The sequence below is a fragment of the Triturus cristatus genome, chromosome 7 (genome assembly GCF_964204655.1).
Source record: "Triturus cristatus chromosome 7, aTriCri1.1, whole genome shotgun sequence".
NCBI classification, from domain to species: Eukaryota; Metazoa; Chordata; class Amphibia; order Caudata; family Salamandridae; genus Triturus; species Triturus cristatus.
The window spans coordinates 1,677,028,837-1,677,048,266 of NC_140590.1; the positions used below are offsets into that span (position 1 = coordinate 1,677,028,837).

At 40.7% G+C, this 19,430-nt stretch overlaps 1 protein-coding gene across 1 annotated transcript in view; it reads right to left on the reverse strand.

The window, feature by feature from the left end:
• Positions 1 to 19,430, reverse strand: part of CDH26 (cadherin 26) — a 379,962-nt gene that overhangs the window by 35,724 nt on the left and 324,808 nt on the right. The window contains exons 15-16 of the mRNA XM_085619786.1: positions 4,631 to 4,696; positions 225 to 284 (exon numbers count right to left, since the gene is read on the reverse strand). Of these exons, the coding sequence (XP_085475912.1) occupies positions 225 to 284; positions 4,631 to 4,696 (126 nt within the window). The remainder of the gene's footprint in view (positions 1 to 224; positions 285 to 4,630; positions 4,697 to 19,430) is intronic.

A 19,430-nucleotide genomic window follows, 5' to 3' on the forward strand; every position in this document is an offset into this window, starting at 1 on the left:
TGGCCACAGCACTAGGTGGTGCCAACCAATTGGAAAAGGCCTGCACATGTGTCCCTTTTGCTAGAAGGGCTTGGAGCTGTCCTATGTTAGGATGCTTTTTTGCAGGGGCCACTGAACATGTTTGCCTTTTTGTGCCCAATGCAAACATACAGTGTTAATCTTCCTACAGGGGTGCTCAATTTTGGTCCATGTAGTTCACATAACCCTGAGGGAAAACAACTTACACTTATTTCATACCAGTTCTCCTTTTGTGGTTGTCTTGGTGATGGCATTCCTGTTGAACTCTGTAAAAAACGTTTTTAGTTATTGGTTTTGTGAAATAAGAACAGGAAACTACAGGTGATCTCTTTACAGTCTAGGCAACCCCAATCCAGCAATTACATTGGTATCCTCAGACAAAACATTCACTGGTCACACTTTGAGGATTTGTAAGAGCTTCCCATAGGAACTAGAACTGGTACCTGCCCTCTTCTCCTTCAAGGTGACTTAAAGGCCCAACTACGTCTCAACGATCCATATGAACATAAATCACATATCATATCCTTACTGAGGGGTGTCACTGCACACAGAAGAACCCACTCAACTTCTGCCCCTCAATCCTTCCAAGTAAAAACCCTCGACCCTTTTGCATCACTCTCATCTACCGATGTACTCGGTCCCTCCCCACGCCGATCAACATCTCATACTGAACACCCGTATATTTCACAAAATGATCTGTTTACTAGTAGTATGGACTGATGTTGGGGTTTACACGAATGCACACGCTTTCTTCAAGTCGTTGTATCAAAATTGTGATAGAAAACGACAAAACTCATCTGACATGAATGCTGCAATATAAAAAGTGTACACATGGTGGCAGCAGAGTACAATGAGTGTGATGTGAGAAAGCAGGAAATTCCGGCGCCCTTTCACTGCAGATGTAATCGAAAATGAATGGCAATCTGTCCCTCCGCGATGTGCCAGCCCTGGACTGCACGGACTCGCGTGGCAATAGACAGCTAAAAACACTAACAATAGAAAAATAAATAGCATACTTTTAACTCAGCAGGAGTCTTAAGTAAAGTCTTAGTAAAGATGATAAATGCTGGTCTTGCAATGATTTTCAAACACTTTCTTGTTCTCATTGGGCAACCACACAGACAAGGTCAGAATCTTTTTTTTTATGAAAATACCTGTGGGGGTTCACCAAAATATAACCATGGGCGTGGCTGAGTCAGTGAGAATCGGGGGTGTGGATCTCAAATGTCCCAACTAAAAGAACAGCGGGCTGCACAGTGGCGGCTGGTGAAATTTGAAAGTGGTAAGGCATAAAACAATTGTGGTAGTTCACTGTGGCGAGCGAGCAAGCCTGAACCACCAACAGGGGGTTTGGGAGGGGAGGGGAGGGGGGGTTATTTTCCCTCCGAAACAATTTTGAAAAATGAGTGGGCAAATGGTGCATTTTCAAACGAATTTTTGAAAGCAGGAAGGTGTCAACCACTCTGAGGTCTGATGACAAGGCACCAGAGCCAGACAGCAGGCAAAGCACTGCAGACAGTACGTGTCCTTTACCAAACCAACTTAAACAGGCAGCTCGTGCATGATGTCACCCACTCTGCGGCACAATACTGCATCACTGCTAGAGAGAGTCGGCAATTTGGTTTTCAGCGGGGGTCTATGGCATATCCCAGCTATTACATGTATCCCTATTTACACACATTGATTGATTCATACCGCCCTACTGTATCCCATTACCTCTGTGCCTAACTACACCTCACAACTGATCCTTTTTTCCATACCTGTGCCTGGTGCCATTTTCTTCTCTTTTTTCAATCACAAAAGCAATCAATTTCTCTACATTCCCACAATAATCCGTATTAAAACTAAATTATCAGTTACAAAATGACACGCTTTCATAATTATTACATAATCACAATTCATATAAGCACAAACTTGTTACAGTTCATCACATTTTTGTATAAACCACTTTAACTCTCTTATTACAAGGAAAGAAGGATAATTATAAGATTGCTTCTTGTCAAGCACTGGTCTGTACACCATTGTTGAGTTACGTGTGGGAACTTGAATAATAATTTGTTATCATGCAATACATTTACGCTTTTTTTGTCATTTAATGGTATTATGTGCAAAAAGCAACAAAAAGTACCGAAAAAATGTTGTTCATAAAAAACGCAATAAATAAGAAATATATATTTTTCTATCTATAAACCTTGTTTGGTGCCTCTATTTTACTGTGCTGTCCTTTCAGCTCCACTTTAGTGTTGTTTTGATCCAGGGACCTACAGGCACATGCATCAAGAAAAGCTTTTGCGAGTCCTTAATTGTGAATTTTAAGGAATCGCAATTAAGGACTCGCAAAAGCCTATGCATGTAGGAATCGCTATTAAAATAGCGATTCCTTAACATTCATTAATTGCGACTCACAAATTGCGAGTCGCAATTAATGAATGGCTTCCCATTCATTCCTACGGGCCTCCAGGCCCATAGGAATGCATTGGAGGTTGCGGGAGCAATGTGCGAGTACCAGTAGGTACTCGCAAATTGCTCCCGCAATTTCTAGGGTGTAAGGGTGTCTAAATGACACCCAATTGCACCCATGTATTTGAACTCTGCACACATGTTGCATACACACATGCTCTAAGGGCATGTGTGTGCGCAACATGAAACTTAGAAGAATGCAAATAAGTGCATTTTTCTAAGTTTTAGCAAATTACCATGAAGTCTAGCTTCATGGTAATTTGCTCCCGCTAATAGCGAAATCGCTATTTTTTAAACTGTAATGCATTGCATTTAAGGAATCTCAATTAGGGATTCCTTAAATGCAATCGCTATTTAAGGAATCGCTATTTTGAGATTCCTTAAATAGCGATTTTTGCATTTGGGATGATGCATCCCAAATGCAAAAATACCGGTCGCAAAGGGGCAGATTCTGAGAATCTGCCCGTTTGCGACTGGTTTTTAGGTTGATGCATATGCCCCCTAGACTCTAGGCCCACTTACATATCTATTGGGCGGTTGTTTCTCTTGATTCTTATTGTCTGTACACCATTGTTTTCATGAATATTAAGCGTCCTTACTGATAGAGAAAAGACAGGCCGATCTCAGCTGTTTTTTTTTTTTACTACAAGTCAGGTTTGTTTTGGCAACAGCACAGGCATTACCAAGATATTCAACATCAAAAGTACAGCGCTTAGAAAGAGAAGCCCCTAATAATTATGGCACTGTCAAGCTGTAATCTTTTAGGTACGAGCGACATGTACAGGATTTTTCCTAATCTCGACATCAAGAAATTCTCACTTTTTGAAAAGGCGGAGGTGGTAGCAAATTACTTAGGAAAAAGGTAAACGTAACTCAAATGTATGGGGAAAACAAAGGAAATTCACTTCTCTTTCCATCCACATTTCAACTGCGAGGCGAAAATCAATTTGGAAAGAAACGCACATCCCGCTTACATGCAGAATACCCTAAACGGCGGGACACTGAACTACCAGACAGACCTGACAGAGTTGGACTGAACACAAAAAATGTCTCTCAGGTTATTGTCTTCCTCGCCCTTGTGCGCGCTCGAGGCAGCTGCATAACTCGAAGTATGCAGCGTTAGTACACGTTTCTCTCAACTCAGAGCACAACGGGAAAGATTTTCTGTTGGGACTTGCGAGAGCCTTTCTAGCAAAACAAGAAGCTCTATCGTGTGAGTGTGTGTGCAATATAATGGAGAGCACGGGGGCGATACAGGGTTAAATAAAATCACGGATGTAAAATCGAGCAACATACTCTTCCGTGCCATTATAACCACGCTGATCCCTGATCCCTGATGACACCACTCCTCTTTAGACCACACTCCCACCCTAGGCTACACTTTCTCCTGGGTCCACATATATTCTGCCTTGACTACATCATTGGGAGAAAGTCATCCTTTTTGTCCTGATCACACCCATTTCTTGACTGATATCAATGGTAACTGACTCTGATTGCGCCAGTGGCCATGTTAACCAGGTCCAGGGCCATTACTCAGGGCGAAGCTGTGGTCTGTAGTGGTCAAGAGTAAAGTTGTGGTCTGCATTAGGGTGCACGTGGGGTCTAAGGTGGGGGCGTGGTCTACAAGGGAAGAACTTTACCAGTGCTGATAAGTAATCTAGTGAAATAGACTGGCTTGGCTGTTAAGGCATCAATTGCCCAAGGATTTAATTTCTCGAATATTGACACACTCTAAGATTGTGAAGAATTCACTATATCCACAAACCGGATATGCTGCAAATTCATCATTCAGAGTGTGCTATATTATTCAGACTTTCAAGAAGAGGCCACTTAAAGCTGATCTTAGAGGCTGGAAATGGTGATACAGGGTACTCTTCCTCTCAAATAGTTCAGGGCTGGAATGGACATATAGGATAGTTGAAACAAACCTTTGTAGGCTGGTGGACAGAGACATTCTTTTATAATTGCATAGACCTATAGCACTTAGCCGATTCTGCCCACAGATTTCCTTATAGGCACCCGCATGCTATCCATTGCTAAACGTTGGGAGAACTCTGCATGCTGAAGTTTCCTTGTTGTGTTGGACAATGCCTTCTAGGTTGCACATCCCCAAAGCATAGCCTGGTGATGACAGAAGCAATGCAATACGTACCCTTGCTGTCCATTTATCTGACTTTGATTGACGTGATGTCCCAAGTGATGACATTCCAACAGCAGCCTTAAAAACACAAGAAAACACTTTGTTATCTTCATGAATGTTTACAAATGTGCAAGTATAGACACACAGGCAGGGAAGTTATATGCATAAATAGCCATATGTCAATATATAAAAGTGTTTAATTTATAATGAAATTAGTAAAGGAGGCTCCTAGTTTTTTTCTTAGGAGCCCACTGGTGGCACTACTGATTGCAGGGGTTGCTAAATACCAAGGCTGCCTAGTCTTGATTCCACCACTTGCTTCTTTCTTCTACAAGCCTACACTTCCTCTGTTCTTTATCGCCATTTTAGTTGTTAATGTTTAACCTATTTTCTCCCTATAACTGAATTTCCCGTCCTATCTGTCTTATTTCTCCAGTTTCAGCCTTTCTGTCTCTGGCTTTGTGTCCTGATGACAAATAAGTCCAGGGCCTAAAAAACATAAGTGCCGGAGCCCACCACCGGCAACAAAACTAGTTACTTACCTTTAAGTTAGTTTTGCAGTCTAGACTCCTCTGGATTCACATACTGTGCATATTCTGCCATCTAGTGGTTAGAGTCAGAAAGTGCTTTTGCTTTTTTCTCTTCTGGTGGGTGGTTGTGAAACCCGATCCTCCTGGTCAGGCTACAACCCCCTTTGTGTGTACGCAAGCTGATAGATAGATAGATAGATAGATAGATAGATAGATAGATAGATAGATAGATAGATAGATAGATAGATAGATAGATAGATAGATAGATAGATAGATAGATAGATAGATAGATAGATAGATAGATAGATAGATAGATAGATAGATAGATAGATAGATAGATAGATAGATAGATAGATAGATAGATAGATAGATATAATCACCTTTTAAAAGTCAACAACTGTCCCTGCACTCTCAGCTTGATAGACACATAAAACAATAATATTCAACAAGCAGACACGATCACAAGGCAAGAACGGGAAAACATAATCTCTCTCTCTCTCTCTCTCTCTCTCTCTCTCTCTATCTATATATATATATATATATATTCACTGAAAAAACCATAGGTTTCACACACGTTATAGTTAGGAATTAGCATTTAAAAAACCTTGCAAATTCACTGAAAAAGCCATAGGTTTCACACATGTTATAGTTAGCTGGAGATTTCACTCGTAAAAAACCATTGAAATTCCCCTGTTATAGTTAGTTCAGCTAACTATAACTCGCGCGACCGCAATCCACTGCTGATGACGTCACATATTACATCACTCATGACATGGTCAGTGACATCACTCATGACATCACTGATGACATCTCAAATGACAAGTCATGTGATTACGAAACAACACTTTTCATTGGTTCATAGTAGTTTCAGTTCCAGAATCTTCCAACACCACACCCACTCCCCTCATTATTTCTTCTGATTCCCTGGGAGAAGGAGCTGAGCAGCTTTTCCAGTGCTCCAGTACTTGAAAATGGCAGAGCAGCATTCATCTTCTGGGAGTGAGGAGGAGAGCTTCGTGCCACCAAGACAGAGGAAACAAAAAGATTCATTTATTTGGAAATATTTTACTTTTCCAGAGGGCCGGAAGAATGTGAATGCTCCTAAAGTCACCTGCACTATTTGTGGAGTGGTCTTATCAAGAGGAGATCCTAAAAAAAAATACTCTTTTAGTATCTACTCTATGTTAAGGCACTTTAGTGGAGTACATCCTGTGGCTTATGCTCGGGAGTGTACTCGAGCTGCAAGAGACAACCCTCCAGCAGCTCAGCCAGCAGCTCAGCCGAGCACTTCATCTGCGGCCGCAGCTTCACCTTCTTCTCAACCTCTGGATATCCACCCTCTGTTCCAGAGGGTTCATATACGGTGCAATATGTGCAATGCTGTTCTCTCTTATGGTGACACCAGCATTAACCTGATAGAGACCAAGATACAGCAGCACACATGCCCCACCCCATAATTTTTTTTTTTTTGTTCCTCTGTTCCTCAATTAACACAACGGCTCATTTTAGAGCCAACCAACATCTAAACACTTTCCCTTTTTTTTTAAATTCTATTTTTTTTAATGATTTTTTTCTGCCGTGCGCGCACCGTGCGCGCACCGTGCGCTCACCCCGCGATTTTTTGAAGTCAGGAACTCTCTATCCTGCCCCCTTTTCACGTTCTCCACCTTTCTTTTTCCCTGTCACACACACAACACACAAAATGGCGGCCGACACTTCCTGATTTCGACCGATTCGAATGTTGACATGTAACCACAAATCAGAATGACGCTCGCGCACGTTATGGTGCGCGCACCGTGCGCGCACGGTGCGTGGCTATAGATATTTATGTACTTTTAACTGCAATTTTCTCAGGAACTACTGAACAGATTGACACCATATATGCAAAAGGCACATGCCTGACCTGAAGACTACCTCTTTGCCAAATTTCAACTAATTCTGTTCAGCCATTCGGGCTGTACCTTCGACTAAAGGTCCTATGAGAAAATGCATAGGGAAAACGCGTTTTGGGACCCCCCTTTTTTCTCAGCCCCCGCTTGACGAATCACCCCGAGACTTTCAGGGTAGGAGCTGAGCGGAGCGCCCCATTAGTTTTGAAAATTTCACGAGGATTCGTCAACCGGCGCCAAAGTTATTCAAAATAGAATTTTGAGATTTCCTATGGAAACTCGGTCCTAACTATAACTATCTACTGGCGACGGCCAGTAGATAATATATATATATATATATATATATATATATATATATATATATATATATATATATATATATATATATATATATATATATATATATTATCTACTGGCGGTCGCCAGTAGATAGTTATAGTTAGGACCCTGTTTCCATAGGAAATCCGCAACATTCTATTTTGAATAACTTTGGCGCCGGTCGACGAATCCTCGCGAAATTTTCAAAATAGGTGGGGCGTTGAGCTTCGCTCCTACCCTGAACGTCTCGGGGGGATTCGTCAAGCGGGGGCTGAGATAAAAGGGGGGTCCCAAAACGCGTTTTTCCCATGCATTTTTCCATAGGACCTTTAGACAGAGCTACAGCCCGAACGGCTGAACAGAATTTAATGAAATTTGGCAGAGAGGTAGTCCTCAGGTCAAGGAAGTGCCTTTTGTAGGTTTGGTGTAAATCTGTTAAGTAGATTCTGAGAAAATAGCCTTTAAATCAATATATATATCTGAGCCAGCTTACGGTGCGCTCACGGTGCGCTTACCGTACGCGTACGGTGACGTGCTCGAGCGCGATTCTGATTGGCCGTTAGATCTTAGTAAACATTCGAATCGGTCGAAACCAGGAAGCGGCGGCCGCCATTTTCTCTCTCGCACTCTGACAGGGGGTTGAAAAACAAAGTGCAAAAACATGTAAAGGGGCTGTTTAGACAGCTCCCAAGCACCTAGCCATGTCGAGGGAGTCCCCAACGATCCCCCAAGTGAAAAAAGGCCATTTTAATTTTTTCGAAAATTTCACCGATTACGCTTACCATACGCGTACGGTAATAAATAATAATAAAAAAAATTATATATCCACATTCTCCCCACCCCGTGTGCAAATGGTGGCAGAAGGGCACCATTTGAGCATGGCTTATTACAGCAAAACAAAACATATATTTTACCTGTCACAACGATGCTCATCATATGTCCTCCATGTGCGCACGGTGCGCGAAGCGCATCGTGCGTTCATGGCCCATCTAGCGTAACGTGGTGCGCGCACGGAACGAACTGCGTTAAGTGGGCGCGCACGCCACAAATGGCGTAAAGTAACTTAGCATTTAAAAAAACGTACAAATTCACTGAAAAAACCATAGGTTTCACACACGTTATAGTTAGGAATTAGCATTTAAAAAACCTTGCAAATTCACTGAAAAAACCATAGGTTTCACACATGTTATAGTTAGCTGGACATTTTACTGATAAAAAACCAATGAAATTCCCCCGTTATAGTTACTGTAGGCAACTATAACTCACGCGACCGTAATCCTCTGCTGATGACATATGTGTCTTTATGAAAAAAAAATATTTGTAATATATGTATAGCTAAAATTTAATGGAAGAAGACATGGGCAAATAAGTGTCTAAATACAGTATTAGCATCAGCAGAGGATTACGGTCGCGTGAGTTATAGTTGCCTACAGTAACTCTTTGGGCCAAGAGTTTGTAAAAATAAAATAATAGAAATATATTCGAAGATCACAAGCTATCAGTGATTATCCTCTTCGTGACGTCACACCCATGACTGCGTCCCTTTATGATCCCACTCTCTTTATATGAGGGACATTAAAAAAACAACGTTCTGCCCCAGATGGGTGAGACCATGTGAACTATATTTGACCCTTCCTGGGGTTCACGTCCAATACCATAGGTACCACTACTTATTCACCACATTGTCAATGTGCCACCCCGTCCATAAAGAGGCCCCTCAACACACCCATCTCCTGAATTAAGTTTAATTTATTGTGTTTGTGCTCAGTAAATGCCTCCAGGGCAGCTGCCTTAACCAGCAGAGATGTGCCTCACAAATGGTGACTCCGGGGCACCACAAAGATGGAAGATTTCAGCAGCGGTGGAACATAAGCATCATGTGACGAAAAACAGGAAGGAAAATTGTTCCCTAGCTATTTTCGGACAATAAAATAGTTCCCTAATTGGGGTGTTACAGGACATTTAGGGCACACAGGCTCGGCTGTCACTGCACCCTGCATTCTGGGAGATTAACATATATATATCGTGATCAAGGTCTTGAGGCAAGACCGAAACGCGTTGATTTTCTTTGGATTTGTTGCAATTACCTATGGGCTAAATTGAAATAAAAGGACATTATTCAATTTTTGCGTAGTGCGACCCTATTTTCTCCCTTCTGAGAGAGTTGGATATATATATATATATATATATATATATATATATATATATATATATATATATATATATATATTATCTACTGGCGGTCGCCAGTAGATAGTTATAGTTAGGACCCTGTTTCCATAGGAAATCCGCAACATTCTATTTTGAATAACTTTGGCGCCAGTCGACGAATCCTCGCGAACTTTTCAAAATAGGTGGGGCGTTGAGCTCCGCTCCTACCCTGAAAGTGTCGGGGGGATTCGTCAAGCGGGGGCTGAGATAAAAGGGGGGTCCCAAAACGCGTTTTTCCCATGCATTTTTCCATAGGACCTTTAGACAGAGCTACAGCCCGAACGGCTGAACAGAATTTAATGAAATTAGGCAGAGAGGTAGTCCTCATGTCAAGGAAGTGCCTTTTGTAGGTTTGGTGTAAATCTGTTCAGTAGATTCTGAGAAAATAGCCTTTAAATCAATATATATATCTGAGCCAGCTCACGGTGCGCATACGGTGCGCTTACCGTACGCGTACGGTGACGTGCGAGAGCGCGATTCTGATTGGCCGTTAGATCTTAGTAAACATTCGAATTGGTCGAAACCAGGAAGCGGCGGCCGCCATTTTCTCTCTCGCACTCTGACAGGGGGTTGAAAAACAAAGTGCAAAAACATGTAAAGGGGCTGTTTAGACAGCTCCCAAGCACCTAGCCATGTCGAGGGAGTCCCCAACGATCCCCCAAGTGAAAAAAGGCCATTTTAATTTTTTCGAAAATTTCACCGATTACGCTTACCGTACGCGTACGGTAATAAATAATAATAATAAAAAAAAAAAATCCACATTCTCCCCACCCCGTGTGCAAATGGTGCCAGAAGGGCACCATTTGTGCATGTCTTATTACAGCAAAACAAAACATATATTTTACCTGTCACAACGATGCTCATCATATGTCCTCCATGTGCGCACGGTGCGCGAAGCGCATCGTGCGTTCATGGCCCATCTAGCGTAACGTGGGCACGCGGTGCGCGAAGCGCACCGTGCGCGCACGGAACGAACTGCGTTAAGTGGGCGCGCACGCCACAAATGGCGTAAAGTAACTTAGCATTTAAAAAACCGTACAAATTCACTGAAAAAACCATAGGTTTCACACACGTTATAGTTAGGAATTAGCATTTAAAAAACCTTGCAAATTCACTGAAAAAACCATAGGTTTCACACATGTTATAGTTAGCTGGACATTTTACTGATAAAAAACCAATGAAATTCCCCCGTTATAGTTACTGTAGGCAACTATAACTCACGCGACCGTAATCCTCTGCTGATGACATATGTGTCTTTATGAAAAAAAAATATTTGTAATATATGTATAGCTAAAATTTAATGGAAGAAGACATGGGCAAATAAGTGTCTAAATACAGTATTAGCATCAGCAGAGGATTACGGTCGCGTGAGTTATAGTTGCCTACAGTAACTATAACGGGGGAATTTCATTGGTTTTTTATCAGTAAAATGTCCAGCTAACTATAACATGTGTGAAACCTATGGTTTTTTCAGTGAATATATATATATATATATATATATATATATATTCAGTGAAAAAACCATAGGTTTCACACATGTTATAGTTAGCTGGACATTTTACTCGTAAAAAACCAATGAAATTGCCCCGTTATAGTTAGTTCAGCTAACTATAACTCGCGCGCCCGCAATGCACTGCTGATGACGTCACATATTACATCACTCATGACATGGTCAGTGACATCACTCATGACATCACTGATGACATCTCAAATGACATCACTGATGACATCACTGATGACATCATCCTTGTGATAGATTGGCAGACCTCCTCTTCCCCTAATAATCTTTGATACAAACTTTCAAAAATACAGACTGGAATTTTCACAAAAATGGACATACCAATACCAGTTACAACAGCCTCTTCAGTAATTCTAAGATCCACATACACATCCACTCATTCACCAACAGTCCAATACAGTCACTCATACATGTACTCACTTATCATATGTACTCATACACCTATACATCCTGTTACACAATGCCACTCATCCATAGAGCTACTCACACACATAGTCACTCATGCTGATAAAGAATCAAACATCCATTTACTTGCATATACAGTTATACACACACCACCACACTTACTTCTACAGAAACTTACACATACTTAGTCTTTTAAACAATCACTTATAGAAATACATACTTATTCATACAGGAACTCTTTCAATCTCTCACTCTCACATATACTCACATATATAAACCAATAGTCACATATACTAGTTTTAAACATATGTAGTTACTCATAAAGACACTATTGAGACAGTCATTCACTCACTAACACACCCATACACACACTCATCCACCCATACAGTCCTGCACACATGCTGTCTTCAACACATACTAACAGTGAGTCACTCATTCATGCACCTATGCACTACGTAATACCCCCCACCGAACCATGCAGACACTCAGACTGATACTCAAAAAACCAACTAATAACCTATATAGACACCCATGTAGCTACTCACCAACCCATGCAGCCACTTATACACAAAGTGAGAGACTGATACAGATATTTACATATTTAAACATTACTCACTAAGCCATGTATTCACTATGATACACTTAATCAGTCAGTTACACAATCAATTTTTCAAAAACAAATCATCCATTTAGACACTTATATACCCATTTATTCTTCCATCGACCTTGAGATATACATGTATAAAACATATTTAATTTTCAGAAAAACACACATTCACTGGATGATGTCATCAGTGATGTCATCAGTGATGTCATTTGAGATGTCATCAGTGATGTCATGAGTGATGTCACTGACCATGTCATGAGTGATGTAATATGTGACGTCATCAGCAGTGCATTGCGGGCGCACGAGTTATAGTTAGCTGAACTAACTATAACGGGGCAATTTCATTGGTTTTTTACGAGTAAAATGTCCAGCTAACTATAACATGTGTGAAACCTATAGTTTTTTCACTGAATTTCTAAGGTTTTTTAAATGCTAATTCCTAACTATAACGTGTGTGAAACCCATGGTTTTTTCAGTGAATTTGCAAGGTTTTTTAAATGCTAATTTTTTTTTTATTCTTCTATTTTTTCTAACATATTTTTAATTTAATTATCTTACCTTTTATAAAGACTATGATTACATTTTTAAAATTCTTTAATATGTTTTTTTAATATATTTTTTAAAATAAACATGTAAAATTTATTTGCAGTACTTTTTTTTAAAAAATAAAAAATTTTTAGTACGCGTACCGTAAGCTCACGGTAAGCGTACGGTTTACGCAACGTCCGTAATCTATCTACGCTGCTTAGTTACGCACTTTGCGCAGCCGCACGTACTGCGTGTGGGACGCGTGCGCGCTTACGCCACACGCGCACGTTACGCGGAAGTGTCGGGTAGTGACTGTTATGCGCATGCGCGCAAGCGCGTGTCTTTTTTACGCGCATGCGTACTTTTTGCCGTAAGCGTACCGTAAGCGTACCGTAAGCGTACGGTAGGTCATGTGATCATGAAACACAACTTTTGATTGGTTGAAACTACTTTCAGTTCTAGAACTCTCCTACACCACACCCATTCGCCTCATTTCTGCTTGTGATCCCTTGGGAGAAGGAGCTGGTTTGTCTTTGGGATACGATGGCAGAACAGCAGAGCCCTTCTGAGAGTGAGGCTAGCACCAGCAGCACTGTCTTGAGGCAGAGAGCGAGGAAACAAAAGCCCTCTTATGTTTGGGATTATTTTACTTTTCCTGAAGGCCAGCAAAAGGTGAATGCACCCTTAGTTACTTGCAGGCTGTGTAAGCGTGTACTTTCTAGAGGTAATCCTGACAGGAAGTATTCCTTTGGGAATCACACCATGAAGAGACACCTCCTGGATGTACACGGAAGGACACATGGTCATCTTTTTGGAGGTAACTCTTCAGAAAGACGAGCCAGTACATCCACAGCAGCTCAGCCTGGACCATCATCTGCAGGGCTGACTCCTTCCTCTGCAGGTCAGGTGAGCCCTTCATCTGTGGGGGGAGAATCTCCTTTTGCTGGCCCTCTGGAAATGAACCCTCGATTTCGGAAGGTTGATATTCGATGCACATTTTGTAAAGATCTAATTTGCCATAGGGAAACCAGTGTTTCCCTAGTGAACAACAAAATAGATCAGCACATTTGTCGCTTTGAATAATTTTCCCATGCTTCCTTTCCTCTGTCCCTGCATGAACACAACGGTTCTTTTAAGAGCCAACCTTATCTTTCATCTTTTTTTTACATATATTTTTAAAAACTTTTTTTTATTTTTTTTTACCGTACGCGTACGGTGCGCGTACTTTTATTTTTATTTTTTTTAAAAAACACTAAAAATCATTTATCACATTACAAGGTCCTTGAGAGACTACTGTCACATTATGAAACCACTTTTCAGATTTTGTAAAAAGCCCATGTCCAGACTGCTACACTACAGCAAGGGCAACCAGCCTTAGTGATGCTGAATGTATTTGCATTACAGACTGAAACCTGAAAACCCCACTCGCTTGTAAATACTGTGCATGATTATACATGGCAAGCACATGGGTGTGTGCTAAGAGTCTGCTTCTTCCCCCAAAAATTCGCTCCCCCTTTCCATCTAATGCAACTGTGAAATCACCAGAGCAATATGCAATAAATCTCTGCCTATAATTCCTCTCTGCACACAGAGTCATGTTTTCACATTAGTCCCAAAACGAAATTTCTTTGCCAATTTGAAAGCACACTTACTGCTCTTTTTTTTTCGGGGCAAGTGAAAATCACTTTTACAGACTGACACAGTGCTTCCCCCTTTTTTTCAAATGTAATCACACATTTCTATTGGTTGAAAACCAACCCTTTCCCAAAAGTACCCTTCCCCCTTCTTGACTTCTGCCTAGTACCCTTCCCCCAACTTGACTTCTGCCTGCTACCATAGCAACAGCTCATGGAACACTGCTGTGTGCAGTTAGGTCAGAAGTTTGCCAAACAATGTTTCAATTCCACAGAGCAAGAGTGCTTGACTTTTCAAACCTAACAGCAAATCCATAGTACTGTTCTTTGGTTACACATTTTTCTGTACCAATACAAAACATGCTTCTATCAATTGACACATACAGCCTAGTTTTTATTCTAGAATGGTATGAAACAGCCAATCAGTTCTTTTTGTTTTGAAAAAAATATGTATGCCTCCATTTCCAAACTGTCTTTCTTTTCATATTGCCATTCTACTGAAAGACACCTCCTGAGTGCATCCAGTTCTCCTTTGAAGATGTTCACAGTGTGGATTGTAGGGCACAGCTATGTCTTCTGGAGTGAAAAGTTTGCAGAGAAAACAGGTATGGTGAGAGACCTTGCTTTGCCAAATGTAGACATTAAATGGATTGGTCAGAGAGGGTTAAAGTGGCACCAATTGATGCCATTGGTGAAATCCTTCATTCAAATCCAACACCCTGACCTCATAATAGTGCACTGTGGTGGCAATGACCTAGGCACTTTGACTGGGGTAGGTCTGGAAATGCTTATGAAGGACACCTTTGCACAACTGTTTACACTTTTCCCTAAAACTGCCTTTGTGTTTTCCAACATATGCCAAAGGCAAAAATGGAACTGGTCCAATCATTTCTGTCCGCAGATTGACAAAGCAAGAAAGCACGTCAACAAATCTGTTTCTGCTTTCCTCCGTGACTATGGTATGGGTGCCATTTACCACAACAACTTGCGTTATGACATGCAAGACATTTATAGAGGAGATGGTGTGCACTTCAATGATGAAGGGAACAGAGTCTTCCTCTTGAACCTTAGACTCTGCATCGGTACTTACTTGTAGGTACCACTAAAAAAATGACTTCATAAACACAACAGCTCTTTTTAGAGCTCCCTAATTTCTAAACTCTTAAATCTGCTTTTCATTTATTTATTTTTATTTTTTTTACCGTACGCTTACCGTAAGCTTACCGTACGCGTACCCCGTGATTTTTTTTTAAATCAATTAATGTTTTTTTTGTACTTTTCTGTCCTTCTTTGACCCCCTTACAAATGTTAGGGGGTCTGTAACTCTCCTCATTGCCCCCTTTCCTTGTTTTCACTCTTTTTTTTCAGAGTGAAATACAGAAAATGGCAGCCGCCGCTTCCTGGTTTCGGCCGATTCGAATGTTTACTAAGATCTAAGAGCCAATCAGAATCGCGCTCGCGCACGCCACCGTACGCTTACCGTAAGCGTACGGTAAGCGTACCGTAAGCGGGCTCAGATATATATATTGATTTAAAGGCTATTTTCTCAGAATCTACTGAACAGATTTACACCAAACCTACAAAAGGCACTTCCTTGACATAGGGACTACCTCTCTGCCAAATTTTGAGTAATTCTGTTCAGCCGTTCGGGCTGTAGCTCGTTCTAAAGGTCCTATGGAAAAATGCATGGGAAAAACGCGTTTTGGGACCCCCCTTTTATCTCAGCCCCCGCTTTACGGATCCCCCCGAGACTTTCAGGGTAGGAGCGGAGCGTAGCGCCACACCTATTTTGAGAAATTCACGAGGATTCATCGACCGGCGCCAAAGTTATTCAAAATAGAATGTTGAGGTTTTCCTATGGAAACGTGGTCCTAACTATAACTACCTACTGGCAACTGCCAGTAGGTAATATATATATATATATATATATATATATATATATATATATATATATATATATATATATATATATATATATATATATATATATATATATATATATATATATATATATATATTTTTTTTTTTTTTTATCAAGCCATACTTGTTGTGCGTTTTATATACATTGCCATATATTTTTTTTGGATCAGTATGAAAAGCATAGTAACGTATGTGTTATGCCTTTTTACAAATTTGTTATTTATTCATTTGTTTATGAGCTATGTAGGTAGCTCGATGTGACATTTTTCAAAAAAGTCACCTGCTTTTTTAGTAGGACAGATGTAGCACATTTGCTATTGTTTAGTTCTTATATATTACGTATGTACGATTGTAAGAGGAGACATATAGCCTTTTTGATATTTTTTAGTCCTTATAAAGTACTTATGTAATGTAGGGCAGATTAACAAGAAACTGACGCATCTGGATAGATGCGTCAGTTTGCCTGCGCCTGAGTTAAAAACCCTTGCGTCACCATAGATGCGCCATATCTACAATAAAGCACACTATGGCGCAAGGATTGACAGATGCGTCAGAAATTCTGATGCATCTGTTGACGGAAAAGTCATGCATTGCTGGAGTCGTGTCGCAAGCACGACGCAACTCCAGCAATGCGTGTTGCGGCCTATTCCCAATACAATGCGCCACTCCTTATGCCTGCTTCAAGCAGACGTAAGGTTTTGACGCAGTGGCGTCCTAAAAGTCACGCAGTGAAATCTTGTAGATTTCACTGAATCACTTTTATGAGGCTATCCTGCGTGGGAACGCCCACCCTGCATACTTTATACCTGACGCAGGTATAATGTCACGCAGGGCTTTACAACGTGACGCATCTCCCTAGATGCGTCACGTTGTAAATATGCGGCATTTCTTACACAGCCATTGCATCGCAAAAGTGACGCAACGGCAGCACAAAAGTGTCGCAAGGGGCTTGTAAATCTGACCCTATGTCTATTTAAGGACTACGTCCTGAGTCTCTTCTCTTTTTTCTTTTTTTCTTTATTGTAAATATGTTAATCATTGTTAATTTTTACTCCTTCACAGGGGAGAGTTGGGAGGGTCGTATGTGAATCTTTAAGAGTCTAGGCTGCAAAACTATTCTTACAGGTAAATATATAGTTTCGTATTGCAGCATACACGCCTTTTAGATTCACATACTGTGCATCGATTGTGTAGCGGAAATTTAGCAAATGTGGAGGAGGGAGTGAAGTGTAATTCATCTCCACAGGATAATAAAAAACAAAAATTGTGTTGTGTACCAATTGTTCTTTTTGAGAGAATATATGTTCTCCATTAGTCTGTACATAGTAGGTATCTATATAGCTCTACTTTCAGGAAAGTATACACATATATTCACACCCACATACATATTTGCATTTGCGAGTGTGCTAAATATTTATAGACGTGATATGGAAAACATTTTCTTTTACGGTTGTCGGCTAGCGGTTACTCGGATGTATATTGAAATAGTTATATTTTGTAGGCCATTCATCTTTATGCAGACTAAAGTGTGATTTGGTTCTTTTATTTTGTGAGCGCTATTTTAATTTGGTCTTTACCAACCACTAGCTCTTTCTTGTATATGCTACAAATTGTTTGTATGTTTTGTGATGCAATGGGCTTTTATGCCTTGAGTACATATGGCGTAAGGGATTTTGGGGTGCGTGGTTGCTTTATGTGTGTATGTATCCCTTGTTTGATTCCTGCTTTTGGTAGCGACACAAAACGCTATGCGAATGCTGCTGACGTGTTGAAGTCAGCTCTTACCTTTCCCTGTTTATGGTATTGCCAGAAAGTGGACGGTAGCATATGATTATGTGATTTGTCCATGTCTTTATGGGCAAATTGAGACTTTACTTTGTTATATGTACAGTGCATTTGTCTAGTAAGGCAGTGTTGACTGATTTTATGGAACTTTAGTACATATAAACATACATATAACTATACAAAAAAAATAATATATATATTATATATATATATACATACATACATACATATATACATATATACATATACAGGTATAGACATACATGTGTAAATTTTCTTATCGAAAGTACTCAACCCACTTTGTATACCGTATATGTTGACATGTATAGGCATGTACATATGTATGTGTGCTATGGGTGTTTACATTAGTGTATGCTTGCATTGGGGGTTACCTCCGTTTTATTCCTTCTGTGGGTTTGGAGGTATTTTAGTGGTAGGAGGATTGACTTGGGCTGTGGTTGATGGATGTGCTCTTTCTGTATCCCTAGGACATCACAGTCCCCTGGGTTTTTGGATCTGGGTTACGGCCTTTAATCTGTACTGTGCACAGTAGCCTTTTGCCAAACTGTTTGCGAATGGGCTCCCATTTTTCAGTAGGCTAATTCTTGCTTTTAGTGGTAGTGAGCACCCCTGTGATAAAGTGCAAAAGAGGGATACAGTAGCATTTGAGCATGATCTGTGTAGACTTTATGCTCCCTTTATTACTTAGTAAGGAGGCTTGCAAGGTGCACCCTGTAATGTTTTCATTCTGTCTTTATGCAGGTTAATAGCTGGTGTTACAGAAAAACAACCTGGTAAAGAGCTGTATTTTTCTTGCATTGTCAGGAATACATTCTGTTGAGTAGGAGGCCCTGCCTGGTGGACCAGATGTGGGGTGTGGGCCTTATATCTTTGTTCCAGTTCACTTTGCCTTGCTATATAGTATGTATGTGCATGTTTTAAGGTGTTGCTTATCATTATTATTTTTTCCGTGTATACATGCTTTATGTGATGGATGGGTATTATCCTTTCACTTTATGTGGCAAATTTAAAAGTCACGGTCAACCAAGCTGCCGGCCATATAAGATACCTTTGGAAGTCACGGTCAACTCCCCTTGAAGAAATGCCGGCTCCCTTATGGTGTACAGAAAGGTCACGGTCAACCGCAGTTGCCGGCCTTATGTGATAGATTTGGAAGTTGCGATCAACTCCCCTTGAAGAGTTGCCGGCTCCGTTATGGTATCAAGATCTCTGTGGTAGGAGCTGACTCTCACCTTTTGAGGTCGCCACACCCCATAATGTGTATGAGATCAGTTTTTTCGGTGAAGCTGTCTCAAAGATTTTTTTTTGGGGGGTGGGTTATTACTGGTTGGGGGAGCTATGCTCAACTATGTGGTCGAGATTAGTCCCTTGTGACTGAAGCTGACTTGCCCTTTGTTGTTGTGGCAAACACCTTATTGTATTATAAGTACAAGCTGTTTTGGTGA